Source organism: Podarcis gaigeae (genome assembly GCF_964106915.1).
Source record: "Podarcis gaigeae genome assembly, chromosome: 3".
In the NCBI taxonomy this organism is placed as follows: Eukaryota; Metazoa; Chordata; class Lepidosauria; order Squamata; family Lacertidae; genus Podarcis; species Podarcis gaigeae.
This window is the reverse complement of record NC_139680.1, coordinates 96,755,234-96,777,976: the sequence shown is the minus strand read 5'-3', so window position 1 is coordinate 96,777,976 and position 22,743 is coordinate 96,755,234. Positions and strand designations below refer to the sequence as shown.

Below are 22,743 nucleotides of genomic sequence, written 5' to 3'. Positions count from 1 at the left end.
CCCCCCACAAGGTCTGAGGGACAATGGACCGCTGAAAAAGTTTGCTGCCCCCGGGCTAGAGGGAAGAGAAACCAAAAGTCTTGTGCTGTGCAGATGGTATCATGAGTTGGAACTGTTCAGGTTATACAGTAGTACTAATTTTATGCACAGATGAAAAGCATCTCCATTATGTCAGAAATAACTGACAAGTCATACTGCTTGTTTTCAAAATGAATGGGCACACAACTATATTGGACTCCAAGTTGTTTTGTTTTAGGCATTTTGAAAACAGAATCAGAATAAGTAATTATTTCTCCTAATTGCAGAAAGACAAGAACAAAGAAAAGCACCTAGATTACCAAATACAGGTCCCACGCAAACCACAAAAAACAATGTATTATTAATAAAATTATGAACAAGAGAAATTACTACAAGGAGGGAAATTACTACTCTTATCTGTGTAATGAGAGGACTGGTTGGTACTGAAAGTATGTTTTAAACGCTCATCCAAATGTAAAATGTAAAACTTCATAATGGGCTGATTTTAAACATGACTGGGTTTTTAATATCTACTTTAAGGGATGCTTGGTAATTTTAGCTTTGATCAGCAAACCCCTATTCTCTAAAAATGTTTTAGACAGAGCTCCACTTCAAGAGATTTTCCATGTGGTATTGAGGGAAGAGAAACTCAAGCCAGCCACCTTGTATATGCATAACTAGTTTGCAGTTGTTTGGATCCTGACTATCCGTTTCCTAATTTATAATGACAATTTCTTTATGCAAAAAAGTAGCACCAAGTCCTACTGCATATAGCATTTCAGATGAACTTGAACTGCAACTGTTTTGAAAACATGACTCACAACTGCTTTGCAAAAAAACTGGTAAAGCAAGCCAAAAATCCAGAAATCTCATTTTGATGAATGTGGTGTACAAAAAATGTATTTTATATACAAATATACATTTTATAAAGGAGACAAGGCAAGGGTACATGTTCACTGTGCAAGGCCTATTCCACAAGCACAATCTTTAAAAATAGAATTTCAAGAGCAGAGTTAAATATGTTTCTAGGGTGATGTTAAGTATGTTAGACATACTTAAGAGGAGACCTATTGACATTAATGGGCATGTCTAATGACTACCAACCATTCAGATACCACTCCTAGTATTTTGGCCAGACTGTTTAATGAATATTTTTTTAAAGAAACAGGATGGACTCCACCTAGGTCATATTTAGAGTAAACCCATTGAAATAAACATGATTAGCTTAAATCCATTGATTTTAATGTAAAGGTAAAGGTAAAGGTACCCCTGCCCGTACGGGCCAGTCTTGCCAGACTCTGGGGTTGTGCGCCCATCTCACTTAAGAGGCCAGGGGCCAGCGCTGTCCGGAGACACTTCCGGGTCACGTGGCCAGCGTGACATCGCTGCTCTGGCGAGCCAGAGCCGCACACGGAAACGCCGTTTACCTTCCCGCTGGTAAGCAGTCCCTATTTATCTACTTGCACCCGGAGGTGCTTTCGAACTGCTAGGTTGGCAGGCGCTGGGACCGAGCAGCGGGAGCGCACCCCGCCACAGGGATTCGAACCGCCGACCTTTCGATCGGCAAGTCCTAGGTGCTGAGGCTTTAACCCACAGCGCCACCTGCGTCCCTTGATTTTAATGAGTCTACTCCAAATATGATTTAGATGGGTTCACCCCACAATAATTAACATTGAGGCAAGCATTTCCCCCCCATTTTCAGAAAAAAATGTAATTCTCAGTAAATTTCAACTAGGAAAAAAGAAAACAATACCTGATAATAACATTGATTTAGGTACTTCATAAATAAGCCTCACCAATGTAGTCTTGTTTTAAACTGTACATATATTGTTTCCGAAATGGTGGGAATTTCACAGGCGGGGGAAGCTAAGTAAGTGTAGTAATGCATTTACTAATGTACACACTGACCAAGCATTCTGTGGCAAAGCAAGCATGCATACAAGTCCTGTACCCCCAAATTCAAAATAGCTTTTTTACAGCTCTCCTTGAATATACGCTGCCAGGTTCAGAACAAACAATTCTGTTTCAGCTCACTCCACTCCTTTCAGCAGGCAGATGCAACTCAAAGGTACATTCCCCTCTGGCTTTGGGAGATCAGCAGTCAAACTGCCCATCAAGCAAGCACCATCTATGATCAGGCACTGTGTTTTAAAGAGACCCTAAAAGGGGCCATCTCTTCCACTTTTTGTGAGAACGGCAAACATAGATGTACTGGCAAGTTTGACAGAAAAGCAGCATGGCTCAATATTAATTTATGAGAATTCTAGATTTATACTGTGATTTAAACACTTTCAATCTACTAGATGGATTAGTAATCCTAAACCTTGTACGCTTGAGGTACAGATGAGGGCAGTACTCAAGAGACCATAAGAAGGTTAACGCCAGACGTATATACACACCATAATGAACACTGTCTCAAGATGTCACAATACATGCAAGCCAAGAATTCCCTTACAATTCCAAATGTTGCATATATTCCGGGTTACTTTTCAGGACAAAACAACACATCTGGTGGCAGACCTATGTTTTGGTACCTGCGTTGCCATTTAAACAGTTTTGGAAGGAAGAAATGGTGGGCATGCAACAGATCCTTAGTTGTTTCCTCACTTGCTATTCGTCCCCTACATAACCTTTGCCCAGCAGGAATCCTCAATGCATTAGTTCTGTAACTGGAGAAAAGCAGTTGGGAAAGGGAATGCAGAGGAGAAGACGCAAGTGTGGAATGGCTTGAACACTCCTGCCAACCTCCAAATTGGATCCTTCCTCCATCACTTCCTAGATGTTTAGTGGAGACGGATTCTGCAACCAAACATCCAGTTCTGCCTGCACCTATCTCCTGATGTTCGCAACAAACCTGTGCAAATAAACTATATGCTGAAGCAATACTGACACACAATTGCAAACTGTTGCTGTGATCCACCAGCCCTTCTATGTCAAAAGACTTGGACGTTTGAAGCAGGGTTTTGTTTTTTTAGCTTTCTTCTTTGCTCCCCGTGGCATGGAGTCTTCTGCTTGAACTGAGCTTTACTAGAGCACAGCTTCCTGCTCGTACGCCCTGGAGATCCCTGACCATTCGGAAGTTGTAAGCAGCTCAAGACGTTGTAGCTGGATCAGTCTGCTATAATACAGCAAAAGTATAGCAGCCTCAGGTTTCAAAGAACAATGCTCAAAATTAGTAAGAAATGGTCCAGCGAAGTATTCAGAGCTATATGAGAGGACCCAACAACAAAACTTCCAGTTAAGATCGGTTTGGTGATATGGATTCCAGGCGACATCAATATTGATGCTTTTGCGAACCAGTCTATGTTTATGTTGACAGATTCGGGGGCAGGGGAGGCTACACAGTAGTCCCCCACAAAACTGTTTTCATGTATCAAGATTAATTACCCCTGCTCGAAGTGGGTAGTGTTTCTGTGGGGAATAAGATCGTCTCTTTTTTTTCAGTAGAATGGAATTGTTGGTACCACTTTCTGGGGGTGTGACTTCCACTTGCGACAAAAGATCTTTGACTTCAATGTTATCCGCCTTTTTCACTTCTGAGCCAGAACAGATTTCTTGATGGAGTTTGCATAATCCCAAAGTTGGTTGCATAGACAATGCTTTTGAGAAACCCTCTGCTTTTTCTACAAGGGATGACAGAGACTGGGGTGGGGAGAACAGAACAGGTTTTAAGTTAGTGAAAAAGGAACAAGTATGAATTGCAGTACTGCAAACTCAACAACAGTCGGATTCAAAGATTAACGCACCCACCATGGATACCAAAACCTTCACTGATACTGATTCACAATTTCAGCATTCATTTGCAAGGCTCAAAAGAATGGTATTTCACATCTGCTAGAGTTGCAAAAATGATTGCCTACTTTTATCTTTGACCCCATTGCCTTAATAATGTATCTTATTTCCTACACTGCACTACACCATGGTTAAAGAACAAGAGCACAGAGGCCCTGCTATAAAACTCTGCTCAAAACATTCAAATGTTTAAAGACAAAGGGCTTGTATCCAATGTTATTCATATTCCAAGTAGACTCAATGACATTAATGATATCTATTAATTTAGACTTTTTAATTTCAATGTGTCTACTTTGAAAAAACCTTAGTTGGATATAACCCAAAACATGTAAATTCCATTTCGCCTCCTACAAATTCCATTTCACCTACTGTTTAGTGGCAAAGAGCTAAGCCAGAAGGGAGTTAATTTAGTTTCTATTTGTTATCCAATCTGTTATCAATACTGAATGTCCAATACATAAGAGCATACATGATTATTATTTTAGATTTAGAAGACTGAAGCTGAAAGAACATACTTTTTAATTTATCCCATGTAAAAATATAGGACTAGTGGCTTACTAATGATAGAGGGGACACACAGGAGGACATAATTACCATGCAAATGAGCTCACTCATAAACTTACCAGGCCAGCAATGAACATGGGGACAGTAAATCCCAAGGAGTTAAGACACCTTTAGTGTCTAGCTGAAATGCTAAATGCAGCAGGGAGAACAGGGCCATTTTGGAGAACTAGAAACTACTGCAGGAAATTAATAAAATAGTCTCCCTGAAACTCAGAGAATTTTGAAGACTTCCACCTTAGCTCAGTTGTGTCCAAATGAACAATCTTACCTTACCTAATAAAATGACAGATTTGTATATGATAATTAAAGAGGTCAGTCTTATTTCCTAGCTTTCTGCTTCAGCACTGTTCTATGGCAATATCTGAAAATAAGTATAAATGCTCCTAGCTGATTGTGTAGCTCTTGCTTCCCCTTCCAGATCTTACCTTAAATGACTCTCCAATGTCCCTGGATGCAGTTTTTGTTGAAAGCCTCAAGTCGGCCATACGAGAATCTGCAAAGAAACAAAATGATTTCATATCCTATAAAAGGGAGAGAAAATTCATTTGCCCACAACAAAGTACAAAAAAAAGGATTACAAGAGCACTATTACAGGTAGTCTCCACTATTTCACATCATTTTAAAATACTTTATTTCACTGAGAAAGCATCAAAAGTTTTTAGCATGAAGGAATGGTACCGAATAGGTTTCGGCAGTGATCTTTCTACACTGGCCAGATTACCGAACAATTTAAGAGGGAAAAAATCCATGAACATGTACAGGATGCATCTCTTGAAATTGAGCAAACTCCTATTCACTCAGCACATAAGTAAAGAAACAATGTGATATAGCAGTTCGAGAGTTGTACTAGACCAGGGGGATTTGAGTTGAGCCATGAAGTTGACTATGTATCCTTTAGCTGGTCACAGTATCTCGCCTGATTGCTGTGAGGATACAATGGACAGAGAGAGAGAGTCCGGGCTCCTTGGATAAAGAGCTGGCTTAAAATGTAAGATATAAAATATACTGTATATAAAAAAATGAAAGCATGCTTGTACATGGCTATCTGTGATAAGTAACTATCATTTCCAGTTGACCAGACAGGAAACATTACAGACTGCTCACAGTCACAAATCACAAATGACTAGCCTAAGTACAATGTGGACAGGTGGGTTGATTCAAGTTTTTATGGGTTAGTAAATTATGTGGGTTTGTTTACAAGATTAGGCATAATAACAAGTTTAGGTTTGTTTGCTTGCTTGCTTACTATCTGAAAACCCTCTGAAAAGATTCTCTGAGTCAAGCCTGTGATATTAAACTGTCATGTTATAAATCTAGGTTGCTTACTTCCTGCCTGAAATAATACTTTCTTTGCCATAAACACAAAGCTGCTTAATCCAGCTCTAGTATAACCTTTATTTATCTAGTACAACCCTAACTCTTCCCACCAGCTCATATAAGATCAGCACAAATAGCTAAGACTCACACAAATAACACAGATGGGAAGAGTTGGGGCCTGGTGCACACTTAATGTTCCCAACCCCTATAGTTATAATTCGTGGGTTGCCATTCTGATCTTAATTTGATTTTAAGCTGTATTTTAATCAATTGTTTGATTTTTGTGTTTTTAATGTATTGTGTGTTTTGATGTTAGCCTTCCTGAGCCCGGTCCTGGCCGGGGAGGGCTTGGTATAAATAATAATAATAATAATAATAATAATAATAATAATAATAATAATAATAATAATATTTATTTATTTATTTATTTATTTATTTGAAGCTTTTAAAACTGAAAAGGGGGAAATGTTAATTGAGTTCCACTAAATGTCTACCTGCGATGGAACAGAATTGTAAAGACTGCTTCACAATTATGGTTGTGGTTTTTCTTCATTACTAGAGATCATTTAAAGGTAAAGGTAAAGGTAAAGGGATCCCTGACCATTAGGTCCAGTCGTGGCTTTCTCTGGGGTTGTGGTGCTCATCTCGCTTTATTGGCCGAGGGAGCCGGCGTACAGGTCATGTGGCCAGCATGACTAAGCCGCTTCTGGCGAACCAGAGCAGTGCACGGAACCGCCATTTACCTTCCCACCGGAGCGGTACCTATTTATCTACTTGCACTTTGACATGCTTTCGAACTATTAGGTTGGCAGGAGCAGGGACCGAGCAATGGGAGCTCACCCTGTCACGGGGATTCGAACCGCCGACCTTCTGACTGGCAAGCCCTCTAGGCTCTGTGGTTTAACCCACAGCGCCACCAGCGTACCAGAGATCATTTATAAGTGCGTAATTACTACATGTACAACACATAACAGGCAAAGAGGACCTAAACTCAAAACATGTACATAGGAGAAAACTGAGTAATGCATAAAATAACTTGTGCCCCAGAGAGCATTCAATCCAAGCACCATTTCAAATTCCCCTGTGAAGTGGCCTGTTACTACTGTGCAGGTTAAATTACCGTATGAACAAGGCAAATACAATTCTTGCAAAAGGCCCCTCACATGATTTCACTCAGGCAGAGAGAAGTCATGCAATCAGGACCCTGGGGAAATAGGTATTGGTTCCTAAAGATATGAACCAAGGCTAAGAGACTTATTTCTACTAGCAATGCAATTTATGCAAATCAGATTGCCCCATTTGCAATATTGGATCAGCTTGCCTTTTATGTGGAAAGTGTGTTTGCATCAGGAAGCCTCCTAAAGCACAGACGCATGTTTGTAAGCTTGAGGTGAACAGGTGCTGGGAACTCTGATCTACAGAGGTTCCTCAGCACATGTCCGCTGAGTGTTTACAAATGCACACTTTGCACTTAACGTTGTTAATGCTGCAAACACGTTTGCAGCACAAAATGTGAATCAGCTCTGACTCATGAATACCCTTTCCCAATTCGCAGAGTAACTTGCGAGAGCAGTTCTGTGAGCAAATGCTGGGGGAGGCATCCTCAAGTGGCAGAGATTGTGGTAAAGAGAAGGGGCAAGCATCACAAAACAACCCCCGAAATACAGCCATCGGCTGCAGCCCAGGACACTAAGCAACAACATTTGCATTGTCAACTGGTAGACAAATGGATTTTGCACAACCCCCTTGAGAAGGCAAACCTTTGCAGTTTTCTTTGCAGGCAAATGTAAGCCTGGGCGCTTGCTGTTTTTTTGGATAACAGCTGCCCTGTTCAACAGAAATCAAGACGATTGCCATAATTGCAACGGGCTCTTTTCTTAAAGGCCCTCAGCTGCGTTTTGTGGGTTTGGTGCATTATTGTGCTGAATCTTGCCCTTTCAACAGGGTGGGCCATTTCTCTGAATCCATGAACAAAAAATGTTCATGCCTCAAGACTCCCCAAACGATTTGGCAGTTTCCCAGCTAGCTGGGGGACTGCACAGCTCGCTCAGCTGACCTCAGCAAAAGCAAAAGCATGCAAGAAGTTCCAGCTCAGCCCTAGTTTTCACTTTGTGAAGTTGCAACTATATGCTTTCCTGTCAACAGAAACCTAGCAAGTGAAAAAAAGCTAAGCCAGAAACAAAGAAGTGGAAATCCCACCTGCTGCAAAACAAGAACTTTCACTGTTGGGTCAAACTTAGGAAGAAATAAGAAATTATAAGAAATGTGATGATTACATTAAAAGCATTAAAAAAGAGTTGATATTGTTGTAATAATAAAAAGAAAATGAAATTAGCTAGAAATGACTCCTTGAGTACTTTCCCATATATTAAAAGTGCTAACACACAAAGAATTGACACAAAGGTAACACTTCACTCAAGAAAGAATACTAGGAGTAGCAAACTTATAAAGACAGTCTGCAGTCTACTAGCAGTGGAGAAGGCAGACAGGACATAATCTATGTGGGACTTAAATTAAATGAAGGATTAACATCGGAATGGTTTATTGACTAACTAAGAAATGCAATGTGATATTAGATGATCAGCACTTCGTGAAATTCAGAGCATTGGAAGTCACCCAAAGATATATAATTTGACATTTATATTTGGCTTTCTTGATTGTACTGTAACTTGGAATGTTTTAATGTCGTTTTTATTGGATTATTAAAATGGAAAACTTAATAAATATTATTTAAAAAAGAAAATCTATGTGGGAATAAAAGCCACCCTAAGGAGCGTTCGCCTGTGATCCCTTGCTCAAAGGTACAATGGTTTTCCAATAAGGAGCCTTGATAGGACAATACAACGTAGTTACCTTGTGGGCAAGTGTGCCACAATTCCCCCACAAGTTCTGAGCCAGAAAACAGCAACAGTTACTGGAGTTTGACGGACTGGCTCCATGTGTCTGGGAGGTTGCCACAGAGTTGGAGTGCCCTATTAGGTCAGCTCACATCTTCTGATAGTCTTCTGTGAATTGGGCAGGCGGGCCAAGATTGCATGGTTTTTGCACCCCATAATTTATGGGGTGGCTTCCAACAAAGATTAAAAATACATTAAAATGTCACACATTGAAAACTTCCCCAAACATGGCTGCCTTCAGATATCAGGTAGTTGTTTATCTCTTTACAATCCTGCCAATGATCTTCATACCTTTTCTCTTCAGCTTCAGCTGTCTTCAGCTTCAGCTGTCTTATTGAACACCTGCATGACACCACTACTCGTACCACCTTCAAACCCTTCATCTGAAACATACACCCATTCTTCATCCATTTACCCCTGCCTCTATCTCCATTATTTTTCTCTGTCCCTCCTGCTCCTCAATAAGCTACTCCTGTACTCCTCAAGGCATGTTGTACGTTACAAACTCCAGCTCACCCACGAGCCGCTTGAGTGAACTTATACACCTTTAGGTGCCAGGCAAAAACATTCCTTTTTAACCAGGCCTTTGGTTGATTTGATTGACATCCTATGCCTTTTAAAATGTGGGTTTTTTCGGGGGGGGTATTGGGTTGTTGTTTTTATTTTGATTATGTATTTTGTGGTTTTATATTTTGATTTTATTCTGTGAACCGCCCTGAGACCTCCAGGTATAGGGCAGTATGTAAATTAAATTAAATAAAAAAATATTCCTTCTTCTCCTCAGTTTTCAATCTGAAAAGTGGGACCACTAATAACAGGAGCTGCAGCAAGCTAGAGCAGCAGTGGGCAGACTTCAGGATTACAAGATCTACTAGGTATTTTTCTAGCAACCCAAGATCCACATACTTGAAGCTGGAGCAAGATTGAATAATGTAGAGCAAAACAATTTGTTGTCAGTACCAGAACTGAATAAATCTTCCACTGCTTCCAGACAGAAATCCACTCCTTGTTATCTCAAGCTTTCTTCATTTTAGCAATATATAACGTAGGGTAGCAGCAGCGTGTTCAAGGGATCATTTTGTTGCTACTATTGTTAAACAGTTGGGTGCTGGACATTCTTGCCCATCACTGCAGAGACTGAAGTACCTGTCTATCTTGGCTAGAAACTGGAGTACAAGTTTATTACAAACAACTAAAGGTTGCGAACCTCTCAGAGGCATCCGCCTGGCCTCTTTTGAACACAGAGAACTGCATCATCTGAACTGATCCAGCCCAACAGTTCCTATATGATATGATACGCTGGAGAGATTGTTACTTGACAGTATACTAAAGGTGCTTGATATTTAGTAACAGAAATACGTTCATGGCTTTCAAAGCACAGGGAAATGAAAAAAGGAAATGAGAGGTAGTGAGTAATCTAAATATCTTTGGTTTCTGGCCACCAGTTACTAAACAGGGATGCATGAACATCCCAGAAACTATGCAAATAAACACTTTGAACACAGTGCATAATTCTGTACGATATTTTTTGTTAGTAATTTGTATTTCTGCTCTGCTAAGATATAAAGTTAAGAAGCACTCACTGCTGGGCACTGTCTGTGATATGCAAAAAAGGACTCAAGCTTGTTACTAAAACATATTTATAGTTCTTTTCATTTTGAAAGTTATTCACAATTCTTCTAAATACTCATCCTAAATTATTTTATACTCATTAAATAATTAATATTGACTTTTTACTGGTGAGAGACAAAGAGTCTTGCCTCAAGTCACCCAGTGAGTCCACAGGATTAATGCAGTTTGTACGCAACTTCTGGAAACATGTGCAACTTGCTAGCACAAATGCACCCAAAGCCAGATATGGGGGTGGGGGTGGGGATCCTTTGCTGCACAGGAAGCAGCAGCTCCTCTAAGCCAGAAAAAATGTCACCAGAACTCAACCCAAATTTTATGGGGGGGAGGGACTTTATATTTGTCTAAATCAGAGGTTCTCAAAGGGCAGAGGATGGCAAGGGTGGCGAGAAGATTCAAGGACAATCAAAGATACATTTAAACATTTCAGTGTAGTATGCATACACAACCAGAAGCAGTATCCATGCCTTTATTCAACAGCATTGGCTATTCTTATACAGTTCTCCACGACTTAATTTTGTGAACAGGGATTTTCAAATCTGACAAATATGAAAGATCAGAAAAGAGAAAGGCTTCTTTGTGTTGATGAGGAGATGAGAGTGAGTTTGCCTCAAATTAGACCTAATCTAAATGAGATTACCCGAAAAAATACAGCTCAAGCATGGAGTTTGTGTACATACTTAAGGTACATCTGTAATAAGCTTGTTTATAATTATATATTGGGAATGATTCATGTTCTTATTTAGCTGCATTGTCCTATACTTTCTGGATGCCCCATGATCATGTTATAAAGTAGTTGTGTTCTATGCTACAAATCAAGCATTGCTAGGAGTTGTTTCCTTTTGTTTTCCAATGCTTTTCTTATCAATAAAAATAATTGGTGTGGGGCGAGCAATTTTTTATTCTCTGGCCAGAGAAAAAAGTTTGAGAACCCCTGGTCTAAATTAAGGGCGTGTTTAACAAAGTGTTAATGATAATCACCTGCTGGGGTGTCAGAATTTACACCATCTACTAACCAGAATTCACACACAATCTACTAACCAAGAAGACGTGGTACCACAATGCTTTGCATGCAATGTCCGCACATCCCAGACTCAATGCTGAGAATCCCAGAACAAGTAGCAGGGGATGGGAAAGACCTCTGCCAAAGATTCTGGACAGTTGCTGTCAATAAGTGGACCAAGTAAGTGGACAAAGAATTTGGCCTGGCATAAGGCAGAGACTGCTATGCTCCTAGCCTGCGTTCCTGTTTAGTGCCCTACTTGAAGAGTTTTGAAATGAAAAGCCGTGCCTCTGAAGAACAGAACATGGGCTAGAAAAAAGGGGCAGAATGACTGCACTGGAACAGTAGTCAAAAAGCTCCGAAATGTCAATGGCTTGAAGAGCTGCAGCCAAATTGCTGACTGGGGCTTGTTTTACAATTGCTCCACTGGATACCAGTGTGTTTCTTGGCACAATTCAGAGTTGGTGTCCAGAAAGGGCTGGTGCTATGATGTTTTTATTGTAATGATCTGTATGTCATATATCTATGTATCCATATCCATCCATCCATCTATCTACACACACACAGATACACACACATACACTACATATATATAGAATATATATATATATATTAATGTTTAATTGTTTTTTAATGATTGCTTTTTATCTAGGTTTTTAGCTGTTTCTATTTTAGCTATAAGCCGCCTTGCGTCCCTGTCAAGGAAAAAGGCGGGATATAAATAAATATTATTGTAACACTAACAACAATTACCACAGCCTCTAAGGAGCTTAGCACAGTAAAAACCACAAAGAGATGGTTTCCCAAACATTTAAATAAATTAAAATATTTAAACAAAGCCACTACTGCCCACAGAGAATAAACAAGAGGCTTCAGTGACTTAACGTATTTATTATGGCGTTAGCTTCATGGACTAGAGTCCAAGTCAGGTGTAACAGCTAAACTGGCAGGTACACACACACACACAGATAGAGAGAAAAAAATAAACCCCTACAACTGTGTGTATATATGCCTACCAATTTAGGATAACACTTCTTGCATCCAATGATATGGACTCTAGTCCATGAAGCTTATGCCTTAATAAATGTGCTATTTGCACTGTTTTTTAAGCAATAGATTAACATGGCTATCTGGAAAAGAGTGAACAGAGAGCAGTAAGTGTTTTAAATTGTAACTGTCGAGAATATGAAAAAGTGCAGCATTTTATTTTTATTTTTGCAATGGTGACATTTTCAGGCTAGCATTAAACGATAATTTCATCATTTCAAACCATTACCTTGAGAAGGTTCTGCTTTTATCTCTTGATGATTCGCAAGAGGTCGATAGCAACCCTGTATGAACAAATATATTATTTAAAACCTCCATTGCTAAGTATTTGGCTTGCTTTGAGTTTTATTAAGCTTACAACAGGACATCATTCACAACTGAGAGTGTCTGATTCTTTTTGTATGGAAAATGGAGAAGTGAATTCATTCTGATAGGCATACAGTAGGATTATCCAACAGCATCCAGCATTCTTGTTCCAGTACAAAGAAGTACCAAAAGCAGTTCCATTTTCCTCATTTATCTAGACTGCCTAAATACAGTGGTACCTCTGGTTACGTACTTAATTCGTTCCAGAGGTCCGTTCTTAACCTGAAACTGTTCTTAACCTGAAGCACCACTTTAGCTAATGGGGCCTCCCGCTGCCACCGTAGCACGATTTCTGTTCTCATCCTGAAGCAAAGTTCTTAACCCGAGGTACTATTTCTGGGTTAGTGGAGTCTGTAACCTGAAGCGTATGTAACCTGAAGCGTATGCAACCCACGGTACCACTGTACTGCCATGATAATACACTTGAAATTTTAACCTGAACTATCAAACAATTGCATTCTCAAATTCTAATGCAATTTAGAAGAATGACCAAACACTGCCCTCTGCTGCTAGGCTTAGGAAGTGGCACAAAAAACTAAGTGAATGTAAAAACAAAATAAAAAAATTCCTTCCAGTAGCACCTTAAAGACCAACTAAGTTAGTTCTAGGTATGAGCTTTCGTGTGCATGCACACGTCTTCAGATACACTGAAACAGATACACTGAAACAGTATTACCCCTCCCCACCTTCTCACTATATAGAAGGGTCTGGTGACTTCTGTTTCAGTGTATCTGAAGAAGTGTGCATGCACACGAAAGCTCATACCTAGAACTAACTTAGTTGGTCTTTAAGGTGCTACTGGAAGGAATTTTTTTATTTTGTTTTGACTATGGCAGACCAACACGGCTACCTATCTGTAAGTGAATGTAAGAGCAGCCTGCTAAATTAGGCCAACAGTCCTTATAGTCCAGCATCCTTTTCTCACAGTGGCCAATCAGATGCCAGATGGAAGCCCATAAGCAAGACCTAAGAGCACGGTCACTTTCCCCACTTGTGTTTCTTGGCAAGTGGTATTCATTCAGCGGCATTCTGCCTCCAACAGTGGAAGGTGAACATCATAACTAGTAACCACTGATAGCTTTACTGTATGTCACCTCCTTCTCTCTTAAAATAAAAGTAAAAATCAGAAAACCAGTGCAGGCATCTTTTCTGCCCCACAGATCACTTCTTTGTCACCAAGATTTGACGACACAATTGTGCACTATCTCATGCACACTGTTTGTGCTCACAGTATAGCAGTATGATTAGAGCCTGGTGTAAGAGGCACACAGAATCTGAGCTTTCAACACGTGCTGATAAAATAAAATAAAAAATACAGAGTGGAAACGGGGAAAGCTTTTCTTTACTGAAAAGTAGCTTGCACACAGCTGGCATCTGAGAGGTTAAAATAGTTGCAGCAGGGAAACAGTAAGGAACAGAAGACACAGTGCAGCTAGGAACTATCTATTCATTATTATGTCCATCTGGTAAACTTAAATTTGATGGCATTTCACTAAATACATTCTTAAGAGCAACATTTAGCCAAATATGCTCACCTGTGGAAAACCTGCAGGATGGGTGCAAGGAGCAGAATCAGATACTGTGATAGTTTATAACTCATCAATACCTTCAATTTAAGGATTCGACTCAGCACTCAATGGCAAAGTTGGAACTAATGTTTATACACTTTGCACTTTTAAAAATTAGACTCAGGATAGAAGGACTGATGTGCCCCAAGAAGATGAAGAGAAAGAGAAATTAATTGCAACCATATCCTGGACATGCTAAACCATATCTTCACATTTAATATCAGTAGAACATTTTCCCCCAAGAAACATTTAATATATTCTGGTCGTACAAAAAAACCCTTGCATTGAAAAACCAGTTTTAAAGGTATTATTCTAAAATACATTTGTAGGGCAAGTGTGCACTCAGCACAAACTTCATCAATCCTCACAGCAATTGTTAACATGATCTCCCTAATTGGAGTACAGCGAAATTAAGGGAGAGGAATTCATGTAGTCTAAAAGCTAGAATTTACATTTTCTTCCTAACATTCAAAAGTATCTGCTGGCCTACTCATAAGCAACAGATGAACAACATTCTTCTTTTGAAATGAATCAAGTGAACTAAGAATTAAGGATACTCACCAATAACTCTTGCTTTCTTTTAAGTGCTTGGACCACATGCACTTGAATTTTTCTGGGATACTGATTGCGTTTGGATGCCACCTCCACTATTAACTCATCAAGCTGATCTTCAAGGAGTTTGATATCCGTATCTAATTCACAAGACAGATATGAATATACGGTATGTAAAATTATTTGGACATTCTATGTGAAAGTCTTGTTTGCAATATCTCTGAAAAAAATGTTTCCTCTTCCAAGCCCAGTGGTCTTAAAGATCCCCCAAGGAGCTTTGAGAAATGCATGGCTAAGGTATCACCCCACCCCATTCCCTGAGAAACACACAAGGATATCTTCAGTTACCAGGTAAGAACTAAAAATTGAAAGATGTATTATACAGTGGTACCTTGGTTTAAGGACAGCTTAGTTTATGAACAACTTGGATTAAGAACGCAGCAAACCTGGAAGTAGGTGTAATGGTTATAAGGGGTTACTTGTGCGTAAGTTGCCGTTACTTTCGGCTAGATTGCCTGGCTAACCATGCCTCGGCTGACAGCCCTCACTCCGTGGCCGTTCAGTCACTTGCAGAATCCGTCAGTGGGCGTTTTTTGAACCTCTTCCAGCAAAGAAGCTGTTTGACACCAAGTCTCCGCCTACTCTCCCTGCGCGGGACTCTTCTGCGCAAGGAAGGAGTGGGCAGAGGCGTGCCCGTGCTCTCTCCACTAGTCTTGGGCGAAGAGTCTTGGAGACCCCTCTCCGAATCCTCCATCTCCCTCCCTTCTCTACTGGTGTTGCACTGAATTCCTTCCCCCCTGCTGGTCCCCTCTCCTGCATCGCTCGGGAGCCTTGCCTCCGCCTCTCGCTCCGATGTCAGTTCCCTGACAGTAGGTGTTTTGGTTTGTGAACTTTGCCTTGGAAACAGAGTATGTTGAGTGTGTTCCATTTGTAAATTGAGTCCCATGTTGCTATGGGAAAGCACGCCTTGGTTTAAGAATGCTTTGGTTTAAGAATGGACTTCCGGAACGGATTAAGTTCGTAAACCAAGGTACCACTGTACTTGACTCCATCTTGATCAGGGATATGTGGAACTATGAATCATAGAGTTGGAAGGGATGCAGGTTAACCGTCCAACTACTTGCTCAATGCAGGAGGCATCCCTGACAGTTGGCTCTTTAGCCTCAGGTCAGATACCTCCAGAGTAGGATAGTCCATCACCTCTCAAGGTGGCCTGTTCCACTGTTGAACACTGTTGAACTACTCTGAGAAAGGTTCTACTAATGTGCAGCAGAAATCTGCTTCCCTAAAATTTCCACCCATTGGTTCTAGTCCTGTGCCTTGGAGCAAAGATGCAATTCTGCTCCATCAAAAGAGCCTGCTGGATTAGGCCAATGGTCCATTGAGTCCAGCATGCTATTCTCACACTGGCTCACCAGATGCCTGTGGTAAGCACACAAGCTGGACCTGAACACAAGGACACCCTCCTCTCCTGCTGCTTTCAGCAACTGGTATTCAGAATCATTACTACCTCCATCTGTGGAGGCAGAGCATAGCCTTCTGTATGACAACTTGTCAAATGTTTGAAAGACTGCTGTCATGCGTGTCTCCTCTGCAACCCTTTATCTTCTCCTCTTCAGGCTAAACATAATGAATCATTTCAACTGCTCCTCATAGGGATTTGGTTTGGTTTCCAGATCCTTCACCATCTTGCTTGCCTTCCGCTGAGAACACTCCAAATGGTCAAGGCCCTCCTTGAAACTGTGGTACCCAGAACTAGAAAAAGTACTCTAGGTTTGATCTGATCAGCAGAGTATAAAGCGGAGAAGGATCAGAGAAGATGGATACGCCAAGTTGTTGAACTGGGCAACTTTAGGTACAATTAAAGTTGGAGTTCACAACTACCAAAATGCTGTAACTGCTAATTGGGGTGGTGAGAGAACTGGAACAGAAGGCTATCTACCTCACCTGACTAGAAAACAACAGCTTCAAAAGGGAGATGCCATCAAAGTAAGTTGCATTACACACACACACACACACACACACACACACACACACCCTAGTGACAGCAAAGTTTTTAGCCAAAGGTATTTCTTGTTCCCAACAGGTGGTAGCAGATTCATAGCAATGAGTGATTAAATTAAGACAGCAAACCTTTAGCCGTACTTCCATTCTAAAAACCAGGCATCTAATTTAGAAGATTTACTCAAAAATTAAAATTATTTGCAAAATTACTGCCTAAAGAAATGGCTAACAGACCAGCTTCTAGGTAAGGAAGATGCATAAAACACAAAAAGCATTTTTTATTATATAAGCCAGAATCTACTTCCTCTAGTTCACAAACGTGTGGCACAATAAGCTTGTTCGTCTTTTAGATGCCACCAGATTTTTTGTTGATTTTCCTGCAAAAGACTAACTTGGCTATCCCTCTTAAATAGAGGTACTGCTACTGCCAAGGATGTATTTTGAGCATCCCCTGCTGGACAAACATAGTAACACCAAAAAAATAATATCCTGGGAAAATGAAGTTTGGGGGGTTTTTTTTAGTTCTACAAATAGTCCAAATATAGTAATAACAAAACCTAACAATATTTTTAAAAAACACAAACTTCTTCTTCTTCTTCTTCTTCTTCTTCTTCTTCTTCTTATTAACATTGTATTGTACAATTGGTGATAAAAGAATATCAAAAGATTCATCAATTGCACACAAAAAATTAATGCAACTTCCCTGCAGATGTTCAGGTACACTTAAAAATTATAAAAAGTTATTTTTGAAGTGTGGCAGCTTATACATATTGTCAGAGCCACCCGAGGTCCCAGCTCACAAGAGACCAAAATCCAGTCCAAGTTATATACAAAAGGTTTTATTGAAGAACATTGTTGTCGTTACATCCAAGCTCCGTGGCTCAGCATCTTTTACCCTTAGATGTTTGAAGTCCCCTCTGAGTCAGTCCCGCCCCTGCACCAGCTTAAGAGGCTTGTACTGCTCCACCTTTTCCTCTCCTTCCTTTTCCGCAGGGTCTTCCTGCCCCCCTGTGCTCCCTCCCTTCGGGACTCCCCAGAGGCTGAGTCTTCTGACGCCTGCTCCCCCCTCCTTCGTGCTTTGGGACCAGGCTCCTCCTCAGGGCTCTCCTCATTTCCGCGCGCCTCCACATTTGAACTTGGCGCGCGTACGTTGCCTCTGACCTTCCTTTCGACCGTTACGCTACTCTCGGTACTACACTCCTTCCCTTCCGGCAGGATGTTCTGCTCCGAACTCCTTCCCCTCTCTGCTCCCTGTTCTGCTCTTTCTGACACACTGGTAACTCCACCCCCTTCACTCCGTTCCGACGGAGAGGCCGGTCCCGATCTCCAACCCCCACTGGGGATTCCCTCTTCGTTCCCCTGCTTCTGACTGCTTCCCTCTCTACTGCCCCTTGGCCTGACCAGGGGGGCTCCCTTTTGGGAATCCTCGGATTCACTTGACGGACTCACTGACAACCTCGGGTCATCGTCGTCCTCTTCCTCGTCACCCTGGGACCCCTCCCCCTCGCTCTCTGTCCCTGAAACCCTGACACATATCCTTTCGGCTCTCCTAAAAATATGGTTCCCAACCATTGTTAGAAACTCAAGATATTTAAACTAGGTGCCAAATGGCACCTTAAACCTGGGGTTGCGGTTGCCACAACAAAATGTCTATCTGCCAGGGGACTGATATATTAAAAGGCACCTGCAGATGCCCTCTGTTCACACATTTGTTGGGGTTCATAGGCAGAAGACTAAAACATAAATAAGTCAGCACAGAAATAAGAAAAATATATTCAGAAGTTCACATACCATTTTGAGGATCATCTGATGACTCCTGCCATAGGAGTCCGTTAACAGTAATATTCTCTTGTACAGCTGTTTCGAAGTTCTGTAGAAAATGTATACATCAGAACTCTTAAAAATGTTAATTATTCTACTGATGCAATATAACACTCAATAAACTACTTCATACTGTCATCTTTTTTTCTACTTCTGTGTAGCATAAAGTAGCCAGCTATGGAGAAAAGCTGGCTCACATCACTCTGATGACAGAGGCTGTGATGGACAGACCTTGGGTCTGCCTCCTGGTGATCCAACAACCAGTGGGAGATGGCTGGTAGTTCAGCCACTCAGGAGAGAGTGTGTGGAATAGATGCTTACACTTAACAGTCCGAAAGGGACAGGGACCTGGGTTTCAGGTTAGGGACTTTCTGTTTTGGTGGGCAGAAGGAATCTCTGGTTATTTGAGTAGACTTAGGTTTTATCTATCAGTGGAAACAGACAAAGATTATCTGTGGGCACACAAAGATCTACCTGAGGGGAAGGTTTGGACTATAGGAAAAGCAGGAAGTGTTTTATGGATAGTGTAAAACAATAACCATTCTAGAAAGAATTTCTCTACCCAGTTACAGGATGAAAGTGTTCAGATATTTATTAACCATCTCTGTTGAGAGTGTCTATTTGAAACAAAGTATTGTGCCTTGCAAAAGTAACCACTAAGCTATAACCTCTTTATGTGTAGACAAATAAACTACCTGTTTTGTTTTTAACGTGCCTCATTCTTTCTTAGTTCTTCTGGGCAAGGACTCTGGTCACAGAGTCCCTTCACAAGCATGCTTCCACAAACAGTTAAATCAAACAGTTAAATCAAAGTTCCTGCTGTGGGACTACAGAGAGGGATTTAACCAAAAACACACACATAAATAGCAGGCATGTTATCCAGTACCCATCCTAAGTGAGGGTGTCTGTCATAGAGGCCCCCCCCCCAATAATAGACCAACCGTACCATAGGAAAAGGCCTTCATAAACAGATAAGCCTGAACAGAGAATATATTTCACATCCTTTTTACAACCAATTCATGCAGACTCAGAAGAATGACCCAAAACATTTTGGAGCCAAAAAACATGCAAACAGTGCCTTTATGTTGGTAAGGGGAAAATATTAGGGGAAACAGCAGAGAGAAGTGGAGACAGAAGTAAACACAGAAAAAATATGTGACTATTTCAGCTGAAGAAACATTTGGATTGTTACATCCAAACTTGGTAAACTGTTGTTTGTTTAAAGCTGAAGCTAGATGGGGGGGGGGGGTAGAAAACACTTCCTTTTAATCTTCACAAAAGATTCAGTGAAAAGCAAAAAGCAGTATTTCTCCCAGCTGTGAAAAGACACAGTGCGCTCTCTCTCTCTCTCTCTCTCTCTCTCTCTCTCTCTGTGTGTGTGTGTGTGTGTGTGTGTGAGAAAGAGAGAGAGAGAGAGAGATGTGTATGTTTGTACGTGTGAAAGTGTGTATGTGTGAGACTGTGTGTGCTATATGTGTGGTCTATATATGGGGAGGGGGACCAGTCCACTGCTTTTTCAAATTAAACCATAGTTTATTTTACACTGGTATAAAGTTACAGTACATGCAAATCATGCTACTGTTACTTCACCAGCCTGAGACTCAGCACCTATACAATGCCTAGGCAATTTTTAACCACCAGGCCAAATACTTCCCCTCCCCACAAAAAAAGCTAAATAAGCTTATGCTTTTCCTGCCTTTCTCAGGTTACAAAAACAAGGATGCCAAGGCAGGAATGGTCCTCATCTCCATGTAAAGGTAATGTTCAGCTCTATTTTTAAGGCACAAGGTAGTCTGCATCATTTATGGTTTAACATTCTATTTTAAACTTTTTTTTAAGACTACAGTATAACATACTTCAGTTCACTCTGAAGAGAAATAATACAACCCTGTAATATGGCGATAGTACTGGCCTAGTCAATACGTTTGCTGCAAGAATCACAAAGGCTGCACTCCTAAAGTAACCTACTAAGCCAGGGTTAAGCCTCATTTAACACAATTGGACTTCCCAATAAACATGTATTATTTCACTGTAATACGCTGTATGTGAACAACTTTAAAGATTTAGAAAAAGCCTCATTTAACACAATTGGACTTCCAAATAAACATGAATACTTTCACTGTAATATGCTGTATGTGAACAACTTTAAACATTTAGAAAAAGCAATTTTTAATAGAATTATACAATAGCCATCTATAATATCACTATTTTAACCAGATCCTGGAACCATGAAAATTTACAGGGGCTGTTTTTCCTAGCACTGAAAGGACTCATGAAACTTCAGCCATTGAATTATAACTTCATTCATTTCCAGAATTAATGTTATATATTGGGTTAACCTTAACAGGCCACCTTCATCCATATAAGCCTCCAAGCGCCTTATGATCAGCAGCAAAAGTCCTGGTCTCTGACCTGTTTGCCCTGGAAATCTATTTGACAGGTACCAAGGACAGCACCTCAGTCCCTTCTCAGTTGCAGCACCCTACCTGTGGAATATCCTCCCTGGGGTGGTCTGATGGGCTCCCTTTCTTGAGAACCTTGTTATTCAAACAAGCATTTTCTGTATGTTTTCCAGTTTCATCCATCTTCATATTGTTTCAGTACTACTGCTTGTTTATTGTCAAAATTATGTATTTAAATATATATACACTTACAGTATCTACTTCCCTCCCTATCTATATCTTTGGCTGACTTTACAGAAAAGTGTGGGGAAATGAACCAAAAACAAATAAATAGATTCTTTAAAAAAGAAGAAGCAAAAAACCTGTAATGCCATATTAAAGATACAAGAACCTAGTCAGGAATTATTGCAAATACAAAGATAAACCCAACTCCTTTGTTAGTCTTGTTAGGAGTAATGGGTGAGTCAAATCAACATGTAACTCATCAGGAGATAACGTTTTTGTTGGTGGCTGCTCATTTAGAAATTGCTAAATGCTGGTGTTCTGTAGCAGGCCTGTCAATAAATTCCTGGTACTCGCAGGTATGGTCTTGCCAGAGTCAAGATGAATCCTCTATACTTTTACACCTGGAATCCATTCATCCCCTTACGAGATTGAGAAACAAGAAATCAAGACAACATCCTCAGACCAGGGCTTTTCTTTCAGCCAGAACTCACTGGAACTCAGTTCCGGCACCTCTCAGGTGGGCACCATTGCCATTATAGGAGAAAAAGGGAGACATTCATTGCGAGTGCCAGTACCTCTTTTTCTAGGAAAACAGCACTGCCTCAGAGGAAACATCTGGAGAGACTTATTGGATTGGAGCCTTTAACATGCATCTAAGTCATGGTTCTAATTTTAAGCAGCCAATACACTTCCCCTGTTCCTATTGCAAAAAATGACAAGGCTAGCTGCTGTTGTGGTTTAATGCATTTAAAATTATATTTAAGGAAACAGCTAGAGCTGTGATGTTTGTATTGCAACGATCTGTTTCTCTTTTATCTTAAAGCCGCCTTGACCCCCTATCAGGACAAAAAGGCAGAATAAACAATAATAATAATAATACTTTATTATATATGGAAAAGTTAGTTTTTTAAAAAAAGAAATCATTGCACCAAACATCTTAGCACCACAGAGCAAGGCTCCACAAGCAATTCAGTGACATGCAATTTGCCATAGCTGTCAACTTTTCCCTTTTCTTGCGAGGAATCCTATTTGGAATAAGGGAATTTCCCTTAAAAAAAGCGAAACCTTGACAGCTATTATGCAATGGAGATAAATGATTTTGGAGCCGACACGCCTTAGAAACTGGACAACCCGCGCTGCCCGAAACCCAAAAAGCTGCGGTTGTTGAGGGGGGTCGTGTGGGCCTCCCCCTTCCCAGCCGCCCCCTTCAGCTCGGCCGCCCTTACCCAGATCGCTTCCCCCACGGCCTGCTCCAAGCTCTCGGCCTCCACCGGCTGGCCCTCCCCGAGCTTCCGCACGAAAGGCTGGCAGTACCCCAGCAACTCGGCCGTCTGGCGCCGCGAGCAGCACCGCACCCGGCAGTCCCGAGGGGAAGCAGCAGCAGCAGCAGCAGCAGCCGCCGGCGGCGGCGCCTCCTCCATCTCGGCCTGCCTTTTTCCCGCTCTCTCGGAGAAACCGTTCGTTGGTTTTTTTTATCTCCCTCACCCGGAAGCAGTGTTAAGCCGAGCCGTATTGAAAGGCGGGTTGGCTGTGCGCGC

At 41.0% G+C, this 22,743-nt stretch overlaps 1 protein-coding gene across 1 annotated transcript; it reads right to left on the bottom strand.

Annotated features, from left to right (window-relative positions):
- Positions 1-900: 900 nt before the first annotated feature.
- NSL1 (NSL1 component of MIS12 kinetochore complex) lies at positions 901-22,739 on the bottom strand. Its single transcript, XM_083733799.1, has 7 exons — positions 22,432-22,739; positions 18,549-18,627; positions 14,763-14,893; positions 12,497-12,551; positions 4,800-4,867; positions 1,641-3,660; positions 901-1,263 (listed from the first exon to the last, which is right to left on the bottom strand). Exons 1-6 carry the CDS (start codon positions 22,624-22,626, stop codon positions 3,385-3,387), a joined length of 804 nt encoding a protein of 267 aa, XP_083589925.1. The 5' UTR covers positions 22,627-22,739; the 3' UTR covers positions 901-1,263; positions 1,641-3,384.
- Between the last annotated feature and the right edge of the window lie 4 nt (positions 22,740-22,743).

Bases quoted from the DNA above. Each gene is read 5' to 3' on its own strand.
- NSL1 (XM_083733799.1), bottom strand. From the start codon at position 22,626: ATGGAGGAGGCGCCGCCGCCGGCGGCTGCTGCTGCTGCTGCTGCTGCT. The intron at 18,628-22,431 runs GTAAGGGCGGCC...CATTTTCTACAG, and splicing joins CCGTGGGGGAAGCGATCTGG to AACTTCGAAACAGCTGTACA. The intron at 12,552-14,762 runs GTGAGTATCCTT...TTGTTCATACAG, and splicing joins AAAGAAAGCAAGAGTTATTG to GGTTGCTATCGACCTCTTGC.